At 36.5% G+C, this 23,618-nt stretch overlaps 1 protein-coding gene and 1 pseudogene across 1 annotated transcript; one reads left to right on the top strand and one right to left on the bottom strand.

Annotated features, from left to right (window-relative positions):
- Positions 1-19,791: 19,791 nt before the first annotated feature.
- LOC120254850 lies at positions 19,792-20,855 on the top strand (annotated as a pseudogene).
- Positions 20,856-22,379: 1,524 nt separating this feature from the next.
- Positions 22,380-23,195, bottom strand: LOC120254857. The gene is made up of 2 exons (XM_039262873.1): positions 23,108-23,195; positions 22,380-22,846 (listed from the first exon to the last, which is right to left on the bottom strand). The coding sequence occupies exons 1-2, from the start codon at positions 23,193-23,195 to the stop codon at positions 22,380-22,382; spliced, it is 555 nt and encodes a 184-aa protein (XP_039118807.1).
- Positions 23,196-23,618: the final 423 nt, after the last annotated feature.

Genomic DNA, 23,618 nt, shown 5'->3' on the forward strand with positions numbered 1-23,618 from the left:
GAACAGTACTCCCGGCCGGGATGAGGTTTCTTGGTAGCTCTCGCGATGATCCTACCAACCTCAAGGATGGCTCCCAGTGGCCCAGTGCGCCAGGGTAGCTCTCGTGGAGGTCTTCGCGAAGACACTCAGTAAAACCAACGTCCCCTTTCCGCTCATTCTCAAGACCTCCTCCTACTCATCTTCAGACTTCATCAAGTTCTTTGGTTTTCAAAGCTTCGCCGGTGCGAGAGGGGACCTCTTATGCCGACGTTGCTCGCCTCCCCACTCCCTCGAACCCCCTACCTTGTCCGCCTTAAAGCGCCGCCTCCTGATTCTGTACTCTCTGCAAAAAATGCCTCAGATCTGGGCATAAGACCGAGGAGTGCAAGCACCTCTTCACCTGTAAACGTTGTGCCGGTTCGGGTCATCTTGCATCCCGCTATCCGCTTCGCACACCCCCACCTAGATCGGACCCAAAGAAACCTGTGGTCGATCGAAACACTTCTCGCCAAATAACCTCGTGGAACTAAAACCTCTTCTCCGAGTCCCTCGTCCCGCTCTTCTCTTGCCTCTTCGTATCTCGCTTCCTATAACTCAGCCATTATCAAATCCAAAGATGATCTCAAAAATGGTGATAATCGTGTTATCTCCGCAAACGCAAGTGTCCATTCTCTTCACTCTTCCCTCTCACATTGTTTGGATCCAAATTCATGCGAACATATCACACCTTTCAACAACGACTTCGTCCTCACGATGGCTACAGCGAGAGACGCAGCTACGGTCGTGAAGAGAAGCCCAATGACTTTGTCCTCTCCGATCGGCCCCTGCTGCATCAACCTATCTCATTGGACTGCAGAATTCGGATCGCATGCGATCGCAGCCGAAAACTATAACTGGATTCGCATAACCAACCTGCCACTTCACTGTTGGAACTGGGATTCCATTGTAGAGGTTCTTCGACCCATCGGAGACCTAATCTACGTCCAAAAGAAGGAACATATCATGCTTGAACACCTCCGAACCCCTTTGTTAGACTCAAACCTTCCATTCTTTTCCCGATCGAGATCACTGTTGACGTCGGCGTGAGGAGCTTCATCGTCAAACTGGAAGATGATGGCGTCCATACCCTTCGATCTAGGATCGTTCATGGCCCGCTTCTACTACCACTACTCCCGGCTCCCGCAACTCGGGTTTATGTTCCCAAATGCACTCAAGGGCAAAGAGCCTCTTCAGCCCATCTCTCGATGATCCCATTGTTGGGCTGAGACCAGAGCACGCCTCCGGCCTTGGCCAACCGCCGAGAGATTCTCGCTAGGGTCTCGTGGGTAGCGAATCTTCTCATACCGACCCTAATCGACGACTTGTCAGTCATGTTGAGATCCCGTGATCTCTCGAGTGCTTTCCCGAGAGGAGACAAACTATTGCCATGCAGAGGGCAACGTGTTTGTCCCTCCTTCGCACCGCTGAGTTGCTCGGATGAGAATTTTTCCAATCACTTTTGGATCCTTGCAATCGCCCCATCCGCCCTCGGATCGATCCTCTCAAGATTCCAAAGAAAGCACTTGCTTCTTCTACTTTGCCCTCGAGATGAGTCATCTCATGGTGACTGATCCCGATAAATCACCCGATCCATGAACGACTCGCCCGCAGTCAAGCCCACAAGCCCTACTTCTAATGCTCGACGTCTTCGAGATTCACATTCACGATCCCCCAACCGATCTTTTAAATCAATCCCTCTAGATAATAAACAATCCGACTCCACTATTTTATTATCTAGTGATGATGCTTCTGCAACAATCAAGAATTCCACTGCTTTTTTCCGCATAAAGATCCATCTCGTACTTCTCGACTGGGGAACCTACCAACTCACCTCAAACCTCTCCCACCATCAATTCCCATCCCTGAGGATTATAAATGGATTTTTGTTCAAGGGGATGGACTCGGTCCCGAGCATAAACTCCGATAAATTCTATGCTCTAGACTCCACTCACCATAGATCCTCCACTTGAAGACCATTCGAGCGAAGACCCTCCTTGATCGGGGTGAAGACGAGGAACTCTCGTGATAATGATTTGGCGTAAGATGTTTCTTTCCTTGAGAAGGAATGTCTCCTCCCTCACTCGAACAAACCCCTAACACAATCGAACAGGTTGATGCTCATACGACCGATGTCATACCTGTCTCCTCTACTGCAGTCATCACCTCCAACACTTCCTTACCTAAAATTCCTCCTACCGATCCTAAGCAAATCAGAAGGAGTGACAGACCAAAGAAACCTTCCGGGCACTGGAATGAAGAAGCAGGATTCGTACCTATCCCCCCGAGATCCTCCAAGAAAAATTCCGAAGACCCAAGAGAAGGTACGCCAAACCCCTCAGTCAGTATTTTCTTCTGGATCGATGCACAACTCCTTAATTATAGTAATTCTTGTGGCATTAAATTCCTAGGATCGCCTTCTCATAAATCTAAATGCCTAAACAAAAATTCGCTCTCTTGAAACCCGAAAGAGCTTCCAAGACTCTCCACTCACCCTGGACAATCTCCAAGGTCCGAACTAGAACATAATTGTTTCCCATGAAAAATTTTTTCTTTGGGACGTTAGAGGTCTTGGTAAAACCTTCTAAATGCCATCTAGTTAAGGACATTATTTTAAATTCTAAAAGCGGATATTGTTTGTCTTCAAGAATCTAAACTTCGTGAAATTCATATCTCCTCAGGCGTTTAATTGAGGCAAAATCTTTTGACTCTTTTGATTATCTCCCTAGACAAGGCTCCAGGGAGGTATTATCATTGCTTGGGATAGCTCTAAAGTCTCTGGTATTTTATTACATAAAGGATCCTTTTCCATCTCCTTTATTTTCACTAGTCAACTTAATAATCTCTCGTGGGCTTGTACTAGTGTTTTATGGTCCAAACTCTCGCTACATCGGACCCTGATTTCGGAACGTAACTTCAAAAATATTAGAAACCTTATTTCCACTCCATGGGTAATTTGTGGTGATTTCAAATCGTGTTTTTCCTCAAGATAAAAAAATAATGGGATCTTTTAACCCAAGCGACATTTCTACCTCCCAAAATATCCTTGGTAAACTTGACCTTATTGATCCACACATTAGTGGGAGAAGATATACCTGGACCAATGGTCAATCTAACCCCATTTGGGCTAGACTCGATCGTTTTCTTTATTCTCACCGTTGGACCACTTCTTTCCCCGTAACCTCGCAATACGCCCTCCCGCAGTTTGGTCTCGGATCACTCCCCATTTGCCTGGATTTTGGCGACCACTTACCTCATTCCCGACCTTTCAAATTTGAGAAATTCTGGTACTCTGATCCCCAGATTATCTCTTTTATAAACGATCGGTGGATGTAAATTAATCCTATTGGATGTGGAGCATTTATCTTATCCAAGAAACTTGCTTATCTCAAATCTAAACTTCGTCCATGGTCAAAAAAACACTTTTGAGCTACCAAAATCCTTAAAGATCGACTACTCTCCGAACTTAATTCCTTCGATCTTACTAGTGAAAACAGTACCACTCACTCGAGGAAGAATCCACTGCGTTTTCACAAATCAGAATGAGCTTTCTTCTATACTTAATCAGGAGGAAATTTACTGGAAACAGCGATCCAGAATAACTTGGCTTAGAGAAGGGACGCCAACACCAAATTCTTTTTCATCGGATTGCTAATGGCAGAAAAAACCACAATCACATTGCTCGAATATTTCACAATGATCGGTGGATTGATGATTTTAATCAATTTGGTAAAATCTTCACCCGATCATTTTCGGCTCCATCATTGGTACCCCTATCTCTAATGATTTCTTATTGACCGAATTTTCTCTTTGACTATAAGGAAAGAGTTGATCTCCCGACTGGAAATTCCTTTCACCCTTGATGAAATAAAGCAAGCTCGCTTTGACCTTAATCCTGATAAAGCCCTGTGACCCGATGGCTTTTCCTATCCCTCTTTTTTTCGTAAAACACTCGACTCTCCTTCAAGATTCCTTAGTCAAACTCGCGGAGACTTCTATGAGGGATCTTTAAATCTTGAGCGTATCAACTGGATCAATATTGCCCTTATTGCTAAGAAAAAAATCCCCTGGTGAAGTCACAGATTTTAGACCTATCAGTCTAATTAATTCCACTTGCAAAATCTTATCTAAAATCCTTGCTAACCGGCTTAGCACTGTCATCAGCGCCCTTGTGGACGACTCCCAATCCGGCTTTCATTAAAGGAAGATGTATTGCAGGCATAATATTGTAGGTGCTCAAGAAATTATCTTCAACCTACAGAAACGGAAAACTCTAGGTTATGTCTTCAAAGTTGACTTTGCAAAAGCCTTCGATTCTCTTGACTGGGATTTTCTCCTTGATGTTCTTGCTGCTAGAGGATTTGGCTCCAGATGGCTCCTCTGGATTAGTGCTATCCTTAGTACCGCCAAATCCCAATTCATTATTAATGGATGTACCCAGGGTTATCTGAGATGCAAAAGGGGCCTGAGACAAGGTGATCCCTTATCCCCTTTGCTCTTTGACCTTGCTGCAGATGTCCTGAGCGCCATGTTTTTTCACGCGCTCAACTCCAGAGTCCTAGTGGGTGTCCCCCTGAACCAGTCATTTAACATCTGTCATCTCCAGTATGCGGATGACCTTTTAATTTTCTCTGCTGGAGGACAAGATGATCTTCTCATTATTAAGCTTATACTCTACCTCTTCGAGGGTTCATCTGGTCTGACCATAAATTTCTCGAAAAGCTGTTTATACTCAACTAACTTTGGCTTCCAACCACATTTATCCTCTGCTAGAATCCTTAATTGCTCCAGGAATTGCCTCCCTATCACCTACTTAGGGATTCCTCTCTCTGGTCGAAGACCCGGGCGCTCTGACTAGACAAAGCTTACTAGCACGGTTCGATCTAGACTCACACCGTGGAAAGCAAAGTACTTATCTCTTGGAGGACGACTTATCCTCATTAACTCTCGTCCTTTCCACTCGTCCCTAGTCTCATCGGATGTCGGTCTTCAAGCTTCCCTATCTCGGGTAATTAAAGAAATTGATAAAATTCGAAGAGACTTCCCTATGGAAAGGTCCCCTGATTTAGGGCCCCAAAGGAATCGGACTTATCGCCCGAACAGGGATCACTGAGACCTCGCAACATGGGAGGATGGGGAATTCTCAATCTTCGAGATTTCAACAAAAGCCCCTTTCCTCGGAAATGGTGGTGGAAATTTTTCTTGTCACCCAATGACTATCTAGCCAAAATTATTCACGCCAACTATTTCTCCAACTCTCCAGCTGGTTTTTTGAATCATACTCCACCAAGACACAAATCGTTCTTTTGGGCTAGATTGACCACCATCTTACCTGTCTTCCGCTCCTGTATTAACAAATCCATCAGAAATGGCTCTCAAACCTCTCTTTGGTTTGACCGTGCACGCGTCGGACTCCTTCTCAAAGACATCCGGCCAAACCTCTTCTCGCATTGCACTTTGCCTTGATTTCTATCGTGCACGTTGCCTCAACATTTAAACAACCCGGAGATCCTTTTTTTCCCGGAATTCTCCCTGATATGCTATCCTCACTCTTGGACATTATTCCTCGTATGTTCCCATAATCGGGATGATATTACCCTTTGGGCCCCTTGAGAAAGGTGGTAATTTCTTGTCAAATCTTTCTACAAATTTCTTATTGATGGAGGTTCTACGAAGTCCGCTTTTACCCTCTTTTTGGAAGCTTCTGTTGCTCAAAGAAAAATCTCCTCTTCTCGTTGGCTATGGGAGGGACAAAATTTTCACCCTTACAAACCTGTTCAAAAAAGGGTGCATCAATCTTAACATTTCTGATACTTGCGTCCTCTGTCACAACGCTTCTGAAAACCTAAACCACCTTTTCCTTAGTTGTGTTTTCTCTAAACGCATTTGGGCTTTTTTCTCCCAGGCTTTAGACTTTAACTCTACTCCACATTCGATCCCTGTACTCTGGACCACATGGATATCATCCCTTACTCCTCAGCACCGAATTCTCTGCGATCTTATCTCCCGAGCTATCCTTTGGAATATCTGGACTGAAAGAAATTCTCGTATTTTTCATTCGAATGCTTTACCGCATTACAATATTATTTTTAAGACTGCTAACATGCTTATCTCTTAGTTCCCCACAGCTGCCGATAGGCACCAACATCATCTAAATGAAGCTTCACAGAAAATCAAGCGTTCACTCAACTTCCTTAGCGCTAGAGAATCTACCCTCTCGAGCGATCATGACATCGGTGCTCTGCTCGAAGTAGGTGTTCCTGTTGTTTGTCTAAGCAGGCCTGAGATGTCTGTTGACACCTCCTGTCTCCTTAGTTCCTCTTTTTTCCTGTTTGTTTTCTTCTTCTTTCTTCCCTCCCTCACCCCCTGGTGAGAGTTGACTTTTCCAATTGCACACCCTGCTTTTTCTTTATGTCTTTGTTTTTCTTTAATAAATTTGTGGTTTATCCACTTTTATCAAAAACCTTCAATATCATCCTAAATAAATAAATCTAAAGAAAAACGTAATTATAATAAACAAAATTTAAATTTAATAAATCAATCTTTATAAATATTAGTGCTTCATCCCAAACCCATCCCAAATCCATCACGTTTAATTTCTAAATTTACAAAAAAAATAATAATAATATGCATTAATAAAATTAATATTAATTTATTTCAAAATAATCATAATGATATCATAGTGAATTATAGCATATTGATCTTCAAAATTATTTAAAAAATAATTGTTAAACAAAATTTCTTACAAAAAAAATTAAATTTATTAATATTTGTTAATATAAAATTAAAATAATTATTCTTCAAATTTTGATTTTTTTAAATATATATAGTGGTCCTCGGCCCTCGGGTAACTAGCCTGACTAGCTTGGACATATTACGGGGGCTCAAAGTAGAGGGATTGCACGCACACACGACATTACCGGTGAATGTTTATATATATAACAAGATGATGTGACTTACTTGGCCATGAACATTTATTTATTATTATTATATATATATATATATATATATAATAACAAGACGATGTGACTTACTTGGCCATGAACATTTATTTATTATTTGGGTGCAAATAGGACAAGAACAACATATTTAAATGGTCAACTTTTGACACGGAAGGGAAATACTGATTAAAATATCAATCATCTTATTAAAGTCTGCATGCTTAGTAACTCATACACATATATACACACCTATGGAGTACATCTGTCCAAAGCCCAGGGTACCTATTCAAACCCGAAGGCCAATCGAAAAATTTAGAGGATTTAGACAAATATACGAGATCTGATAACCAGAGTTTGGACAAAATATAAAGTCTTAGTCCAAGATATATAATTAATATATTTATTAATTATATATATATATATAATTGATATATTAATAAAATCAAATATTCATATATTATATTTGTGTATATTTAAGGCATGTAATACTATTTTGGATTTATTAATTGTGAATAGATGGCCTACTTGGCCCATTATTGATTATAGTTAATTGTTATTGGTTATAATGGTTTGAATTTTAGATGTTGTGATTGACTAAAGATATATATTTTGTATTTTAATTTTAATGTGTTTTATAGAATAATATTTGGTAGTATTCACATGTTAATATTATAGTTAACCTATTTTATAATTTATTTATTATTTAATAAAAATTTTATTTGGGTGGGTTTGGACGGGCCTTGGTTAAAAGTCACAAAATCCGGATGGGTTTTAACAAAAATTAAGGCCCATATTATTGGGCCGGGTCGGGCTTGAGCAAATTTGAATTTATTAATTATAGTCGGGCCGGCATGAACCCGGACTTGCCCTGCCCATGGATAAATCTACCATGGAGTAAATTTTTTTTAATAAAATAAATCATATATAATATAAGATGTTTTAATAATATATATTATATTTATTTTAAAATTATTATTCATATCAATTATATCCTTCTATACTAATTCATTTCAACGTCCAGAAAAAAAAAAATATTTAAATAGTGACTCAACTATTCAGTTAGTCCTATTTGAATCACCGAATTATAAAGAAAATTAATTGGGTATCCTAATTTTATATTTGAATTTAATTGAGTCACCTGGCATGCATACTATATCATGTCTCCGTGCCACATCAATATGCCACTCGGATAAAAACTCACTTTATCTTGGAAATAGTTTATCTATATAACTGGTCTTTCATGTCAAATAAACAAAAGATAAATTGATTTTTGAATTTTTGAATTTATTAGTCAAATAAGTTGGAGTGATGCCTTTCATTTAATTTGATTTTTTGTCCACATGACATTGATATGGCAAGAAAACATGACTGTTAATTGATTAGTCCGGGTGACCCAATTGAATGTGAATTTAATGTTAGAGTACCCAATTGAAATTTTTTATAATTTAGTGACTCAAATAGGAGTTATTGTATAATTAGGTAGCTATTTAAATAATTTATTAAAAAAAATACAGAGGTAGTCTTTAGTGAAAAACAACCTCATCTATTGCCGTGCGATAGGATAGAATCTGCCAATTAAAAACTTCAACTTGCCTCGGATGAACATCCAGGTACTGAGAAAGAAGCTCCAAATTCGCTTATAGCATTATATATTATTATTATTATTACAAGTTGTATATTAAAATTTGTGCAGGCTTTCTAAATATACCAAGCTCACCAGTCGTAGAGGACTTGATCCATGATTGTTGTCAATAATTAATACAAAAAACCTCATATCAGGAACCGGATGCCAAAAAAGCATGAGATCATGTGCAGGTAATTTAAATATACCATCCGTCCTCACCTGTTACAAGGGATATTCAACCTTAAATTTTTGCAAATAATATGAAAAATTATACATCGAGAAATGGATGCCTATAAAATATGAGGCTGTTGATGGCTTATATATAACATGATTATGCCAACAATGTACAAATAAATCAATTGGCCTATTCCATTTTGGATTTATTTATTGTATATGGCTCATATACATGATGAACGGGTAGATGCTAAAGCGCAGCAGAACGGAGCGCAACGTGAGTATTTTGGTAAATTATACTAGGTAAGGTTTATATATATATTTATATATATATGTAATATGTAATCATAATTATTTTTCTAATAAGAAAATCAACCGTCACTCTGCTCCAGAGGACATAAGCATACTCTGTCATACTTTGTTAAATCTCGTGCCTATTGTATGATTATTTTTTATTTTTTATTTAGATTTTTTTCAATTTCTCAACACTATTTAATATTATGTTTCCTTATTTGTGTAACAACAGTGAAATTTCATCTTTTATATTTGTCTGTTTTTATTTTAAGGTTTTGTCATAAGAGATAATCACTTAATTAATTGAGTTACCACAGTTTTCTCCAAATTTTAGACGTTATTTGAAAGTCAAATGGGAGAATCTATGCATACATGGTGTCCAGCTTGTACTCCAATCATCGTCGAATACTAGTCGGAGGCATGGCGGTGCAAATGTGGGAATAAATTGCACATGTCCTGAGAGCATACAACAGCCGTGCACAGAATGAACAGTTAAACAGTCACAGTTTCCCTTGCAAATCTAGCAAGGACATGCATGCATGGAGTCAGCAATGGCCCATGCATTCTTGGTCACATGCTTCGCTGATGTTGCAGTTAATGCGTGGGAAGAGTCTGAAAAGAGCTAATTTAATAGATCATACGTCTATGTCATTTGAATCATGCATGCATAGTGTTTCTTTATTTTTGGCTTGTTTGCATTTTTGCATATATATATATATATATATATAGAGAGAGAGAGAGAGAGAGAGAGAGAAAACTAGGCAGTTGTATTAAGTTTTTCAACAACCAGACCAAGGCTCTTGTTTCTATTTCGTTTTGTCTAATTCCTTCACGTGTTTCTGAATCTGTCTTCAAATTTAAATTACTATTAATTAAGTCTTATCATTTTATAATGCTCTATGATCTTTACTATTACTTGGACGAAGTGTCTTTGTCATGCTATTATATATATGCATGAATTTCAACTTTCAAGTGTCTTTGTCATGCTATTATATATATGCATTTTGATTGTATAGGTGTACAATAGGGTTTCTTTTGAAAAAGTGTAGGTTTGTAACTTTAATTCGTTCACTGCTAGTTGGTCTGCAATTCTTGCTACTATGTTCAAAATGGGGTTCCCTGGTAGATGGGTTAGCTGGATTAAGACATGTATATGTAATGTCTCATATGCCTTGTTGATCAACAAAACTCATACTTCTTGGTTCACTGCTAGTAGGGGCATTAGACAGGGAGACCCTCTTTCTCCCTACTTATTTATTATTGTTGCTCAAAACCTGACTACTATGCTCAATTATGCTCTGCAAATCAATGCCATTCCTGGTTTTAACTCCAACCTCCAAAGTAATTTCAACCATTTGATGTATGCGGATGATATTATTCTTGTCTCGAATGCTTCTAGAAAAGCTGCTAGGAATATCAAGAGATGTCTTGCATTTTATGGTAACTTGACTGGGCAAAGAGTCAATAATTTGAAATCAGAAGTCATCTTCCCTAGCCGCTTCAACAAACACCTTTCTTGTAGAATTTCTGAAATCCTTAACTATAAGGTTGGTTTTTTCCCTTTCTCCTATCTGGGAATTTTAATTTCACCTAAACGATTGGCACTCTCTTGTTTTTCCTCTATGGTTGACAAGATTGAGAAGTCAATTGCTTTTTGGCGGAAATCTAAAATCACCCCAGCAGGGAAAACCATTCTTATAAATGCTTCTATCATAACTGCGCCTTTGTACTACATGTCGGTTTATCCTGTTCCAAAATCTATTCTTGATCGGACACTACAAGAAAAACAGGAATTTGGCACGGTAGATTTGGCACGGATTTTGGCCAAAAAACCGTGACAAACTGATGTTGGCACGGATTTTGGCACGGAAATATAACCGTGCCTATAGCATGCGTGACAAATATAATTTGTCACGGAATAGTAAAACCGTGCCAAATTTTGTCACGCTTTAACTAAACCGTGTCAATTTTTTGTCACGGTTTTAAGCTACTGATTTTTGTACTATTTTTGACACGCTGTCACGATTTTTTTAGAGCACGGTTTTTTGTCACTATTTTTGGCACAGTTTTATTTGTCACATTTTTTGGCACGGTGTTTTGTCACAGTTTTTGGCACGGTTGTGTTTTGGCACGGTTTTTGGCACGATTTAGTTGGTACAGTTTTTGGCACGGTTTTATGTTGTCACGGTATTTGTTACAGTTTATTTGGTACCATTTTTGTCACGGTTTTGCTTTGTCACTCTTTTTGTCACGGTTTATAGTGTCAATTTTGTCACGGTTTTTGGCACAAAGACAATTTTTGGCACATTTTTTGTCATGATTTTTGGCACAGTATTAAATATAATATAGTTGTTGGTACATTTTTTGTCACGTTTTTAGGCACGGTTTTAAATTTAGTAAGGATATTGGCATGGTTTTTGTCACGCAATTTGGAACAATTTTCTTTAAAAAATTTATAAATGGATTTATTTAATAATAAAACCTGTATTTAATTTCATCAAAATATATATTGCCATATTTGTAAAATAAACAAAATTGTTATTACAATCATAGCATGACAATAATAAGGTCCAATCTACATAAATCCACAAAACTCTAAACATAAACCATGTATATTATCACTCTGTTATGACTCCCAATGGCTACCTCATTCCATAATTCTTCTTGGTTAATAGAATTCTCATTCACCCCTTGACTGCATTTATCTACTAGTGCTTTGTCAAATTCCTCCTGCATCTATTAAAAAATAAACATATTATTAAATGATAGTGAGTTAAATTAGCTAATTAATTTGAGTTTATAAAACCAATTCTCAAATATTAAATAAAACTAAATAAATATTAAAGGTTTTCATACATTAGCTGACTTTCCTAGGTTTTCATACCATTAATGTCCATTGAACAGACCTTTCCTAAAAAACCACTCTCATTAATAACATAAATTTAACCAATGACTTTCTTTACAAAGAACATGAAATGCATTCCCATAATTGAAAGTAGTATAATATTTGGACTAATTAAATAAATAAATAAATAAAAACAAATGAGATAACGAACACAAGTGGCATCTAAATTTAATATGCATTCTATGGCATCTAAAAGAATGTACAGCAAATCATGAATTGGATATATAAAGCTAGAATACGAGCTCATGTTAAAACAAAGTTCAATTTTAACTTATATATTCAAATCATATTTGATAAATCATCAAATTAACATTTGAGGAGTCATACTTCTGCTATCAACCATCAGAATTAAATCTAATGACCCAAGAAATAATTGAACCTTATCAAGTCTTGGACAGATATATTGATGAAGGAATAATAAAAAATAAGCTCAGCTAGAATTCAAGTACATTTAACTCAAAGAAATAGAATGAGGAAACTTCAAATAGAATCCTGGAAAACTGATATATATAAGAAGATTGACCTCTAAAAAAAACCATCAAATCACATCTCATAATATACAATTAATTTCAATGAGATAACATAATGTGCATACAAGATAATGTAAGCAAATTTCATTGTATTCCACTGGTTCTTACCAAGAGAATATTTATATATATATATATAAGAAATGTGATCTTGGCCAATGCCATCAAATGATCAGATCATGGCTACAAACCGTATTGTACTAAAGCAGCTTAATAAAAGTTTGATGTTTTCAACAACAAAAAATGATTCTGTGATTTTTTCCTAAAAACAGAAAAAATAAATGCAACTCTAACTTTTCACCTAACTGAGATCAGAGATGTCTCAAAACTTGAACGTATTACAAACAAGTCATCCAAATAAGAGTTGGATAGGCAATTCTTCAGCCTGACAAGTAAAGCATGCCAAGCATTGTTTGAAAACAATCCAGTACATTTGTTAGGCACTAAGTTATAATCAATTGCATTTTAAACCGCTCAGACATCTCAGTTGTATGTACATACCTCCAAAACAAATTTCTTATAATGTTGATCATTAAAAAGATAGAAACCATGTTTACCAGTTAAGATACAGATACGTAAAAGAAAGAAAATAATCACACTATAAAAATAGGCATGAAGCAAAAATACCTTGGCTTGTTCCAATTAACCATCCTGTTGCTGGTGGAATAAGCAGCTGCCCTGTTTGCAGCATTAGCAGTGATGGGAAACTGATTTCCTTGGAAGTGAGTCCTCCTCTTGGCAAGCACACCCTACGAATAGATGTAACAAATGGTGATCATAAAGTTTAGGATATGTGACATAGATTTATGTTGCAAATTTTAAGCAGACGAACAAGCAAAGACACCAACCTACCTGTCTAATAGATGATCTAGAGTCCATGAAAAAGGTGTTAACCTTTGATATCAAATGCATAGTTTTACTGCTTAGGAAGTAACAAACCTATCTAGGATAAGTATATCAAGCTTGTATTTTGGCTATTGGTTCAACAACCGATTTGCTTGATCTCTATTCTTCTTCGCCAAAGCTTTCTTGATCTTTCTCTTATGGGCCCTTATATCCCTGAAGCATAAGATGAAAAGCAAACAAACAAAAATGTAAGCAATTTACTAAACACCATATAGCGAAGATCAAAAGAGACAAAACCAATAAACAGAAACAAAGAGAAGAGACTGATCACCTGAACTTTTCAATCAGGGGGTCATGAGCCAGGAAGGCGATATCTTTCATATAATAATAGGTCTTGTGGTTTCCCTCGACCTTCTTCTTGGGCTCTCGAGGGAATATCCCCTTGAGAATACATAGCTTCCTGCAAATCAGCAAAAATTGGCATAAAAGTCGGAGAAAACCAATACCTTTATCGCAAAACAAAAAGCGAGAGAGGCACCGAAAGCTGGAGAGACTAGTCCGGAGGTAATGAAGCAGCCTTGGTCCCCGGTGATGTACCGAGCCGCGTTCCCCTCCTTTTTCCCCTGGAGAAAGAGAATGAACAATGATTGGTTGTGGTTGATTGGAGATGGAGATGGAGATCGAGAGGGAGAGGGGAGAGAAGAAGCTCACCGAAGGGCGTTAGTGCTTCGGCATGCCGACAACCGCTCGAGAGGATCCAAGACGGAGGAGAAGAATGGAGAGCTTGGCGAGGCGGCAGTGACCATGAGATGAGCAAGGGTCTAATAGGGATGTCGTCGTCGGCGCCGGCTGTGGCTTCGCCGGCAACGGTGACGCCTGAAGGAGGTCTTGAGGAGAGGATCGCTGGGGTTGGAGCACGAGGCGAGCGAGGTTTGATCTTAGAGTGAGGGTGAGGGAGAGGATCGCTAGGGTTTTCCGTTGTATTATTTTTTTGTTCACATGTAAAAGCGAGTTGGTAATTTTTGTAAATAAACCAGAATTTAATACAGTTTCTTTTAAGGAAATAATATTACAAAAATTCAAAATGCAACATTCAACCCTAGGGCAAAATTTAAAAAAACATATAATTTTTTCTAATATTATTCAAAAAAAATTATTTCCAAATTTAGGAAAATCTAAAAAAATCTGTAATTATTTTTTTAAAAAAAATAAGCCACTTAGGTTTTTGTGATATATACACTTTTTTACACATGCATGCATACATGATAAAACATAAAATTTATTTAAGTAGAAAAACTTCACAACAGAAGTTAATGGTGTATTAATGATATAATTTAAATCATAACAATTTCCGCTTGGAAGCAATAATAAAATTTATCAATATTAATAATATTTAAAAAATTTAACATTGAATATTGTAGAGAAGAAAAATTTTGTGAAAATATCTAAAAGAACCTTTCACATATATACCCTTTTAAAAAAATTTAAATTTAAATATAAATAAGAATAATAATACTTAAATAAAATATTAATTTTTAGATCCGTTTTTAGTCCCTTTCTATTAGAAACGGATATTTTTAATATTTAAATAAATTATATTTTAAATTGCCGTTTGTAAGCCGTTGTTATTTAGATTATATTTAAAACGATTGTTGGTCCATTGTTAATCGGTTATAAGTAGAAACGAAATAAATTCCGTTTGTAATATTCCGTTTTTAAACAATAACTTTCTTGTAGTGTTCAAGGTCTTTTAAGCACTGAATTAATGTCAACAAAACTTACTAATATAGCTCACACGTTGCCAAAAAAAAAATTATTTTCATCGTGTTAAAAGAAATAATCAAAGAATAATTAAGGGAGAAAAAGGCTGGGGAATAAAGACCAAGCAGAGGACCTAATTTAATTGCCCTGATCGATCCAAACGAATGAAAAGCCTTAAATTATTATTACTATTATTATTATATATTTATTATAAATAAAATATAAATATATAATAATAATAATAATAATAATAATAATAATAATAATAATAAGAAGAAGAAGAAGAAGAAACAAATAATGATAAAACAAATAAATATATATATATATATATATAATATAATATAAAAATATATTAAAAAAGAAAATAATAATAATCATAGAATAACAATTATTATTATTATTATTATAACAACAACAACAACAATAATAATAATAATAATAATAATAATAATAATAATAATAATAATTTATTCTTTAATAAATAAATAGAGTAAAATTATTATGTAATTATTATAAATAAAGTATAATTATTATGAATATAGAATATTATGTGTATGGGTAATTAAATTATGCTACCAAATTTTAATATATTTTTGTGAAGAATAGTAGAGATTTTGTAAGAAAATATTATGCCAAAAAAAAAATTAGCTTTTTTTATTGTGGGTACATAATTATTATCAAAAGAGTAAAATTATTATGTAATTATTATAAATAGATTAAAAATTATTATAAACACGTACAAAACCCGTGACAAATAAAGGGAGTCATATGTTTGATCACGGTTTTTGGCACGGTCAACCTTAAACCGAGCCAAACACCGTGCCAAATACCATGGACTCCATTGTCACGGTTTTTGGCATGATTTAAGCTTGACTGTGCCAAAAACTGTGACAAATAAATGTATGATGTGTTTATCACGCGGTTTTTGCACGATCAACTCTAAACCGTGCCAAAAACCGTGCCAAAAGATCATGGATTCTATTGTCACGGTTTTTGTCATGATAAAGCTTTGATCATCGCCAAAAACCGTGACAAATAAAGACATTATATGTTTGTCACGGTTTTTGGCACGGTCAAACAAAAACCGTGCCAAATACCATGGACTCCATTGTCACGGTTTTTGGCACGGTTTAAGCTTGACCGTAGCCAAAAAAGCGTGACAAATAAATGTATGATGTGTTTGTCACGGTTTTTGCTAATCGTAACCCTAAACCGTGCCAAATACCATGGATTCTATTATCGCGGTTTTTGGCACGCTTTTAGGGTTAATCATGCCAAAAAGCCGTGACAAATAAAGGCATTATATGTTTGTCGCGGTTTTGTGCACGGTTTAGGTTGATTGTGCCAAAAACCGTTCCAAAAGCCATGGACTCCATTGTTATGATTTTGGGACTGTTTAGGATTGTTCGTGCCAAACATCGTGACAAATGTGTTTGTCACGGTTTTTGGCACGGTTTTTTGTCTAAATTTTAGACGAAAACATAAATGGTGCTAAATACCGTGACAAAATTGTCACGATTTAGTAACCGTGCCAAATACCGTGACAACATTGTCACTAAATTTTGTTTCGTGCCAATTTCCGTGACAAATTTGGCACGAAATCAAAACCGTGCCAAATAGATCGTGCCAAATTCCTATTTTTCTTGTAGTGGGATCAACAAGGCTGTCAGGGCCCTATTTTGGTCTAAGGATAGCAATAAAAAGGGCATCAACTCAGTCGGTTGGAATGAAATTATGCTTGATCGATCTTAGGGGGGATTGTCAATTAGAAATATGGGTATTTCTAAAATTGCTCTTATGGCCAAGAATGTTATGAGTTTGCTGAACAATATCAAAAAGTGGTGGGTTGACATTATGAAAGATAAATATGGCAAAATTAATGTCTGGAAAGGTAATATTTCCCATAAAATGCTCTTGGATTTATCGAGGTATGTTTCGCACTGCTCTGGTCATCAAACCTTTTCTCTGGATAAATTCTTTTAATCCGAGTATGACTTCTCTTCTTAGCGATCCTTGGTATTTTGAGATACCGTTAGCACTTAAACCTACTTACCTTAATATGGATCTAGATTATGAGCATTTGCATATTTCTGAGTTATTGGTTGATATTCACTGGAATATTTCTCGTTTGCATCTTATTTTTGGTATGCACATGAATGATAATGTTTTGAGTCATAGCCGTATTGATTATGAATCAAGCAATAATTGGGTGTGGTTACCCAAATCTAAAGGTTCTAAATTGTCCATTATGGTTTATTCTTTTTTGAATCATGATAAGAGTTCTGGTAATTTTTGGGAGGGTTGGAAGAATTTATGGCAGCTCAAGGTTGCTCCAAAGGTAAAACATTTTATCTGGTTATTATTTCATGATAATGTTAAAACAAACGATTATTTATATCGACTGAATTTAGGTCCTCAAACATTGTGCACATTTTGCAACTTACACACTGAATCTGTGGAGCACTTGTTTCTAAACTGTGATAAAATTCAGGATATTTGGAATGTCACTTGCTCTAAGGTTGGTAAGCTTATTAACCTTTCTGATGGGATTTCTTCTGGCATGTGGCTGAACCAAGAGGTGTCTGGTAATGATCGGTTTATTCAGTCACTTATTGCTTCTACTTTGTGGTTCATGTGGGAAGCTCGTTGTAATAAAATTTTCAACAATGACCAGCTGGATGGTGTTATGATTTCCCAATGGGCTATTGGGCATGCCAGGGAGTTTTCTTGTGCCTCATATCCTTATTTGGGGAGGAATCTTATTTTAAACAATTATACATTTGCTGATTGCCCAGTTTTGCTTACTGCTTCTGTTCTGGATGAAGATAAGTCTATAGCTGGGATAGGTTTCTTAGTTGCTGATTACAAAGCTAACTTGTTAAATTTTGGATGATGTAGGTGCTCTGCAAACTCTCACATGGAGGCAGCAGCCAAAGCTATCTGTTTTGCTCTTCAGGATGAGATAAACAAGGGACTCGAACATCGAAAGCTCGTCCCTCTCTTCTAGTGCGGATCTAATTGATCTCATGATCGACCGATGCCTGGACTGATTTGTGGAGACTCTACTCGCAGATCAATCTCTTGAAAGGCCTTCTTGATGAGGCAAATTATCCTAAGTTGGGTGTTATTCCAATGCTATGGAACAGGCCTACAATCTCTTTAGCTACTTATAGCCTTACTCAGCATGAAATTTCTCTGTTTCACTCTGGCAGGGACCTTCCCAAATGGCTGATGAAGACTATTAGACTTAGTGGTTTTTTGTATTAATTTGCTTTCTGTTTTCTTTCTGTTTATTCTGTTTTTTGTTTAGTTGTCAGTTTTTATTTTGAATTTTGTAACTTAAACTCTTTTGTAACTTCTTTTTTCTATTAATAAAATAGTTCTCATGAGCTCTTTCAATAAAAACTTTTAATTCGTTCAACATGGTGGTGGTGAATGGACGCTGGTCACACTGCAGGAGTGAGATGTGTGTACAGAGGATAGTTCGGCCATCGAGGCGAGTGAGTTTAATTATTATTATTTATTATTTTTATTTTTTTAATAATATTTAAATCCAAAAAAATTCATATCAGTATAGTTAAATAGAAAAAGTTAACTCTAGATAAATTTTTAAATTTATTATTATTTTTTTGTACTTTCAAAAAAATAGAGCAACATATTACACCATCCCTTTAAATAACGAACAACTTATTACACCAAATTCCAGTACAAAGCTAAAAGACAAGAAAGTGAAAACTAGCAGGCTGCAGGGCTATGGGGTTAGACTATCACGTAAAAAGCTACCAATTTTTATGATACGTATCATCAAACAATCCCATGCAAAGTTATCATAGACTTTTCCCTAATAAGAAGTGTCATTTTGTTTACATGTGGACATCTTTATTTGGGGAAAAAAAGAGTTATATGAATATTTCCATACTGATTTTAAGGACTCGTTTTATATTTAAAATTATTAATTGATCAATGATCATGATTTTATTTTATTTTATTTTTTTAAAATTTACAGCCTAGCATGATTAAAATATTGAAACATTATTAACCAACTATGATTTAAATCAGCAGGCTCTTCCCGCTCATATATTTATTTATTTATATATGAGAACATATCTTATGTGAAAGACTGTAGGCTATTAATCTATACAAGTCGGAAGCACAATATTGTAATTATTGTGCTTATAAATAATGTATAATGAAAATGAGATGCATAATATTTTAATCTTAATTATTCAGTCAATTTTGTGCACAATAATTCAACAAATGACAACCATTGAAACTTATTCATACTAATATTTACAATAGCACTAAAAAGCAGACCTAGTTACCACATGTGGATGTCTACTAACATCCACACAAACCCTTTCCTCTTTATATATATATAATCTTTAAATATATATATATATATATAAATATCATTTAGGTAAATCTTTATATTTGAAATTTAATTAGAGAAATAGTTGGATCATCTTGATTGTTTATATAAATACTGTACATTTTTACTGTTCATGATTATTGGACAATAATGTAGAACACGGTTTTTACTGTTCATAATGATAAGAGCTGTCAGATTACTATCCGACGGTTACTATGAACATCTCTAGATTTAAAATCTAGGAACATTCCTAGATGATGGGTCATATATATATATATATATATGAGTGTATTACTGCAGAGCAGATCTCTATCATCGAGCTCTTCGCAGTAGCATTCAAGACGATGGGATCTAGCAGCTCCGACGACAAAGCTCACAAAAACCCTTTCCGGCGAGTCCCCGTCGACAAGCCACCATTCACACTAAACCAACTAAAAAAAGCCATTCCTTCTCACTGCTTCCACCGTTCCATTCTCACCTCCTTCTCTTATCTCCTCTACGATCTCTTCATCTCCTCCCTTCTTCTCCTTCTCGCCATATACTTCATCCCTTCCATCCCTTTCACTCCTCTCCGCCTCACCGTTTGGCTTCTCTACTGGTCCCTCCAAGCCATCTTCCTCGGTGGTCTCTGGGTAATCGCCCACGAGTGCGGCCATCACGCCTTCTCCGACTACTCCATCATCGACGACATCGTTGGCTTTGTTCTCCACTCTTTTCTAATGGTCCCTTACTTCTCCTGGAAATACTCTCACCGCCAGCACCACTCCAACATCGCTTCTCTCGATGATGATGTTGCCTTCGTCCCTAAACCCAAGTCCAAACTATTGAGATTCGCCAAGTACTTCAACAACCCTTTAGGCACCGTCCTCACTCTCTTATACTACATCCCTTTTGGCTGGTGTCTCTATCTCTTGTTCAGTATCACTACCCCAAACTCTGGCTTCATTTGCCACTTCGATCCCTTCAGCCTCATCTTCTCCTCCGGCCAGCGAGTCTATATCTTAATCTCCGATGCCGGGGTCCTCTCCGTTTGCTTCCTCCTCTATCATCTTGCTACCTGTTTCTCTGTTTCATCGGTGCTGACCATCTATGCTGGTCCTCTCTTCATTCTCAACGCCGCTTTCGTCGTCGTCACGTATCTCCATCACACACACCCGGCGCTCCCTCACTATGACTCCGACGAGTGGGACTGGCTTCGTGGTTCTCTCTCCACCGTTGACCGTGACTACGGCGTGTTGAACAAGGTGCTCATAACATCACCGATACCCACGTCGTCCATCATCTCTTCACCACTATCCCTCACTATCATGCGATGGAGGCCACCCATGCAATCAAGCCTTTGCTTGGGGATTACTACCGCCACGATGGCACACCAATCTTGTTTTCCCTCCGGGCGTGAGTTCCGCTCATCGCTTCTTTGTTCAACCTCGAGTACTCCCGACCCGGGAGTCTACTCGGTTCACTAACAAACTCTAGAATTTCCTTGCAACTTTCAACCAAAGCTCAAGATCGGGAGGAAGATAGAAACATGAAGAGAAGATATAATATATAATATAATATAATATAAGCCAAAAGAAATCTCAACTTGTCTGGCCGTATATTCTAAGCAAGATTATGGCCTTTCCTGATGTACATGTTGATGGATCTAATGGGTATAAACCCTAATGTATAACCCTGGATCTTCTTGCTTGGAGATTGCTTAGGAACAAAGAAAGTGGCGAAGCGTGCACTGCTGAATCCATTGATTATGATGAAAGTGATTGGGTCTTGTGGTTCTTCCTCACCGATCACACGCAGAGAGGGGAGATGGGAACCCCTAATTCGGAAAAACCTAATTCGAATCTCGGATCGGTGCATGCTCTACGTGGGGACCACACCCTATTTATAAGAAAAACTTTATGGGGCTAATTACAAGTCCGCCCCATCATAGATTTGACAATTTTGCCCCCAGGAATTCTACACAACATATGATTAATATGTATATCCACACATTTAAAATTAGATAATTAGGACCAAATTCAAACTTGAATTAGATCACAATTTGGGTCCATTCAAAACTTGAATATAATAAGATAAACACAATTATAAACATTAGTTGTGTACGTCTACACAACTTATGCATATAAGTCCTTATATCCCTACATATTGTGTGGTCCACAACCCAACAATCTCCCACTTGGACCATACAATCATGCACCTTCGGAATTCAAAAATTGTGTATAAATTACTATCAATAACCAAATGTAATTACAACCCGAAAAAAATTACCTAAATCAATCTCGTCCCATCGACCCTCATCAATACATGGAACAAAGGCGATGCGTCACGATGATAATGCAACTAAACCCACGATGATCACATATGCCGACTTAACTAATAACATAGATCAAGTGTGGATGTGTAGCATGGAAATTACAAGCCGATGTGATCTACGCTTGTCTATTTCCAACTGGTCCAGCTTTAAAAACTTTATGAGATTATAGTTCAGAGTAAAACAATGAATAATCTAGAAATTTCACAAAAATCTATTATAAATGTCATGACACTAATACAAATATTAAAACCAACTAAATATAAACTCCCACTAATCAAAGCATCTCTACAAATGTCGACCATATAAGCGACATGCTTATTAAAAAAACTATAGGAGCTAATGCAAGCGGATCCACAACAATGGAGTTTATCCCTATAAGCTTTAATATTAATAAAACAACTCCGAACTCTTGCACTTGTTCTAATGGCTTGAAGATGCAAAATCGAGACTCTCAACCTCACGCTGCTTTTATCCGATCTTCCTCTTGTGCTAAATGTGAGATAAGTTCATTTATCGTCCATTTTTTTCCTTTTTGGCGAGTTATAATTCACTTCAAACCCGACTAAATTGAGGAGGGAGGGAAATCAACACCATATGCACTAGAACATCTTACGGTATCTCAAATTTCAAACTCTTTAATTTTCCAGCTAGATGACACATATCAAGGACGTACTCTCGTATATTCCGATCACCCTTATACCTCATGGAAACTAGTTTCTTTAGTGTAGCACTAGTCTCCGCCTTATCACTTCTTACGAAGCGTTCTTCCAGGGTGTCAAGGAACTGCTTAATGTCCCTTTTATCAGATGTAGTGTCCAGAAAAGTCTCCGGGATTGTATTCTTCATGATCATTAGACCTATACGGTTAGACCGCTCCCACCTCTCAAAAACTCTCCTATCCTCAAGAGAGCTTTGATCTGTAAGAGGTGCAGGACATGGTTCTCTTAATGCATAGTCTAGATCCATACATCCCAAAACAAGTGTCACCTTGTTTTTCCAAGTTTTGAAATTTGTGCCATTAAGCATAGGAATGCCATTGAGTGTAGTAAATACATTATTAACACTCATGATGTCAACTGTACAAAGAGCAATAATCAATAATTAGCTCACAGTTAATTAACTAGAGTCTAATAATCAAAAAATACAAATAACAACAACCCATCTTCAAGTTAATTGATTGGCATCAAATCTAGTCTTTGGACAGAGATTCAATTCACTAGTAATTAACTTGTTGCAGTAATCAAGTTTTATAGTAAAATCTAATCAAGTATAAAGTCTTCCTTTGGGCCGACTAAATACTCACAATAGACACTTTATAACTATAAACAACTTATTACCACATGTGCAAACAAATCTCTGCCAAACAACAGTCTTTCTTTGGGCCGACGTGTTGTCTGCATGAGAATAAGCATGCACTAACACCATGGTTATTCACAAACAAAAGGTTTCCACAACAGAGGTCACTTTGGTGACGATGCTGCTTTTACCAATTGTAGTAAATACCCAAGAAAGCTATAAAAGCAAACTCTAAGTTGTTATTTCCTAATGATTATTAAAACAACTTTATAATTATGAATTAAAAAAATAATTTCATAATAATTAAACTAAAATCCAAATATTATCCTAATCCAAATCAAAGTAAAATTTAACGAATTAATTATACTCAAGAGCTTTGATTTTGATAATAATCATCAAGATTATAATGATTATAATGATAAAATAATAATAAATCTAATCATGTGTTTAAAAACCGTGAACATGAAAGATTTATAAATCAATTCAACTCTATCAAACAATCCCATGATAATTCAAACAATGCCATGATATATATCATATAATCATAATAAA

The sequence above is a fragment of the Dioscorea cayenensis genome, chromosome 3 (genome assembly GCF_009730915.1).
Source record: "Dioscorea cayenensis subsp. rotundata cultivar TDr96_F1 chromosome 3, TDr96_F1_v2_PseudoChromosome.rev07_lg8_w22 25.fasta, whole genome shotgun sequence".
Taxonomy (NCBI): Eukaryota; Viridiplantae; Streptophyta; class Magnoliopsida; order Dioscoreales; family Dioscoreaceae; genus Dioscorea; species Dioscorea cayenensis.

Bases quoted from the DNA above. Each gene is read 5' to 3' on its own strand.
- LOC120254857 (XM_039262873.1), bottom strand. From the start codon at position 23,195: ATGGTGTTAGTGCATGCTTATTCTCATGCAGACAACACGTCGGCCCAA. The intron at 22,847-23,107 runs GTAATAAGTTGT...CTCTTTGTACAG, and splicing joins GAGATTTGTTTGCACATGTG to TTGACATCATGAGTGTTAAT.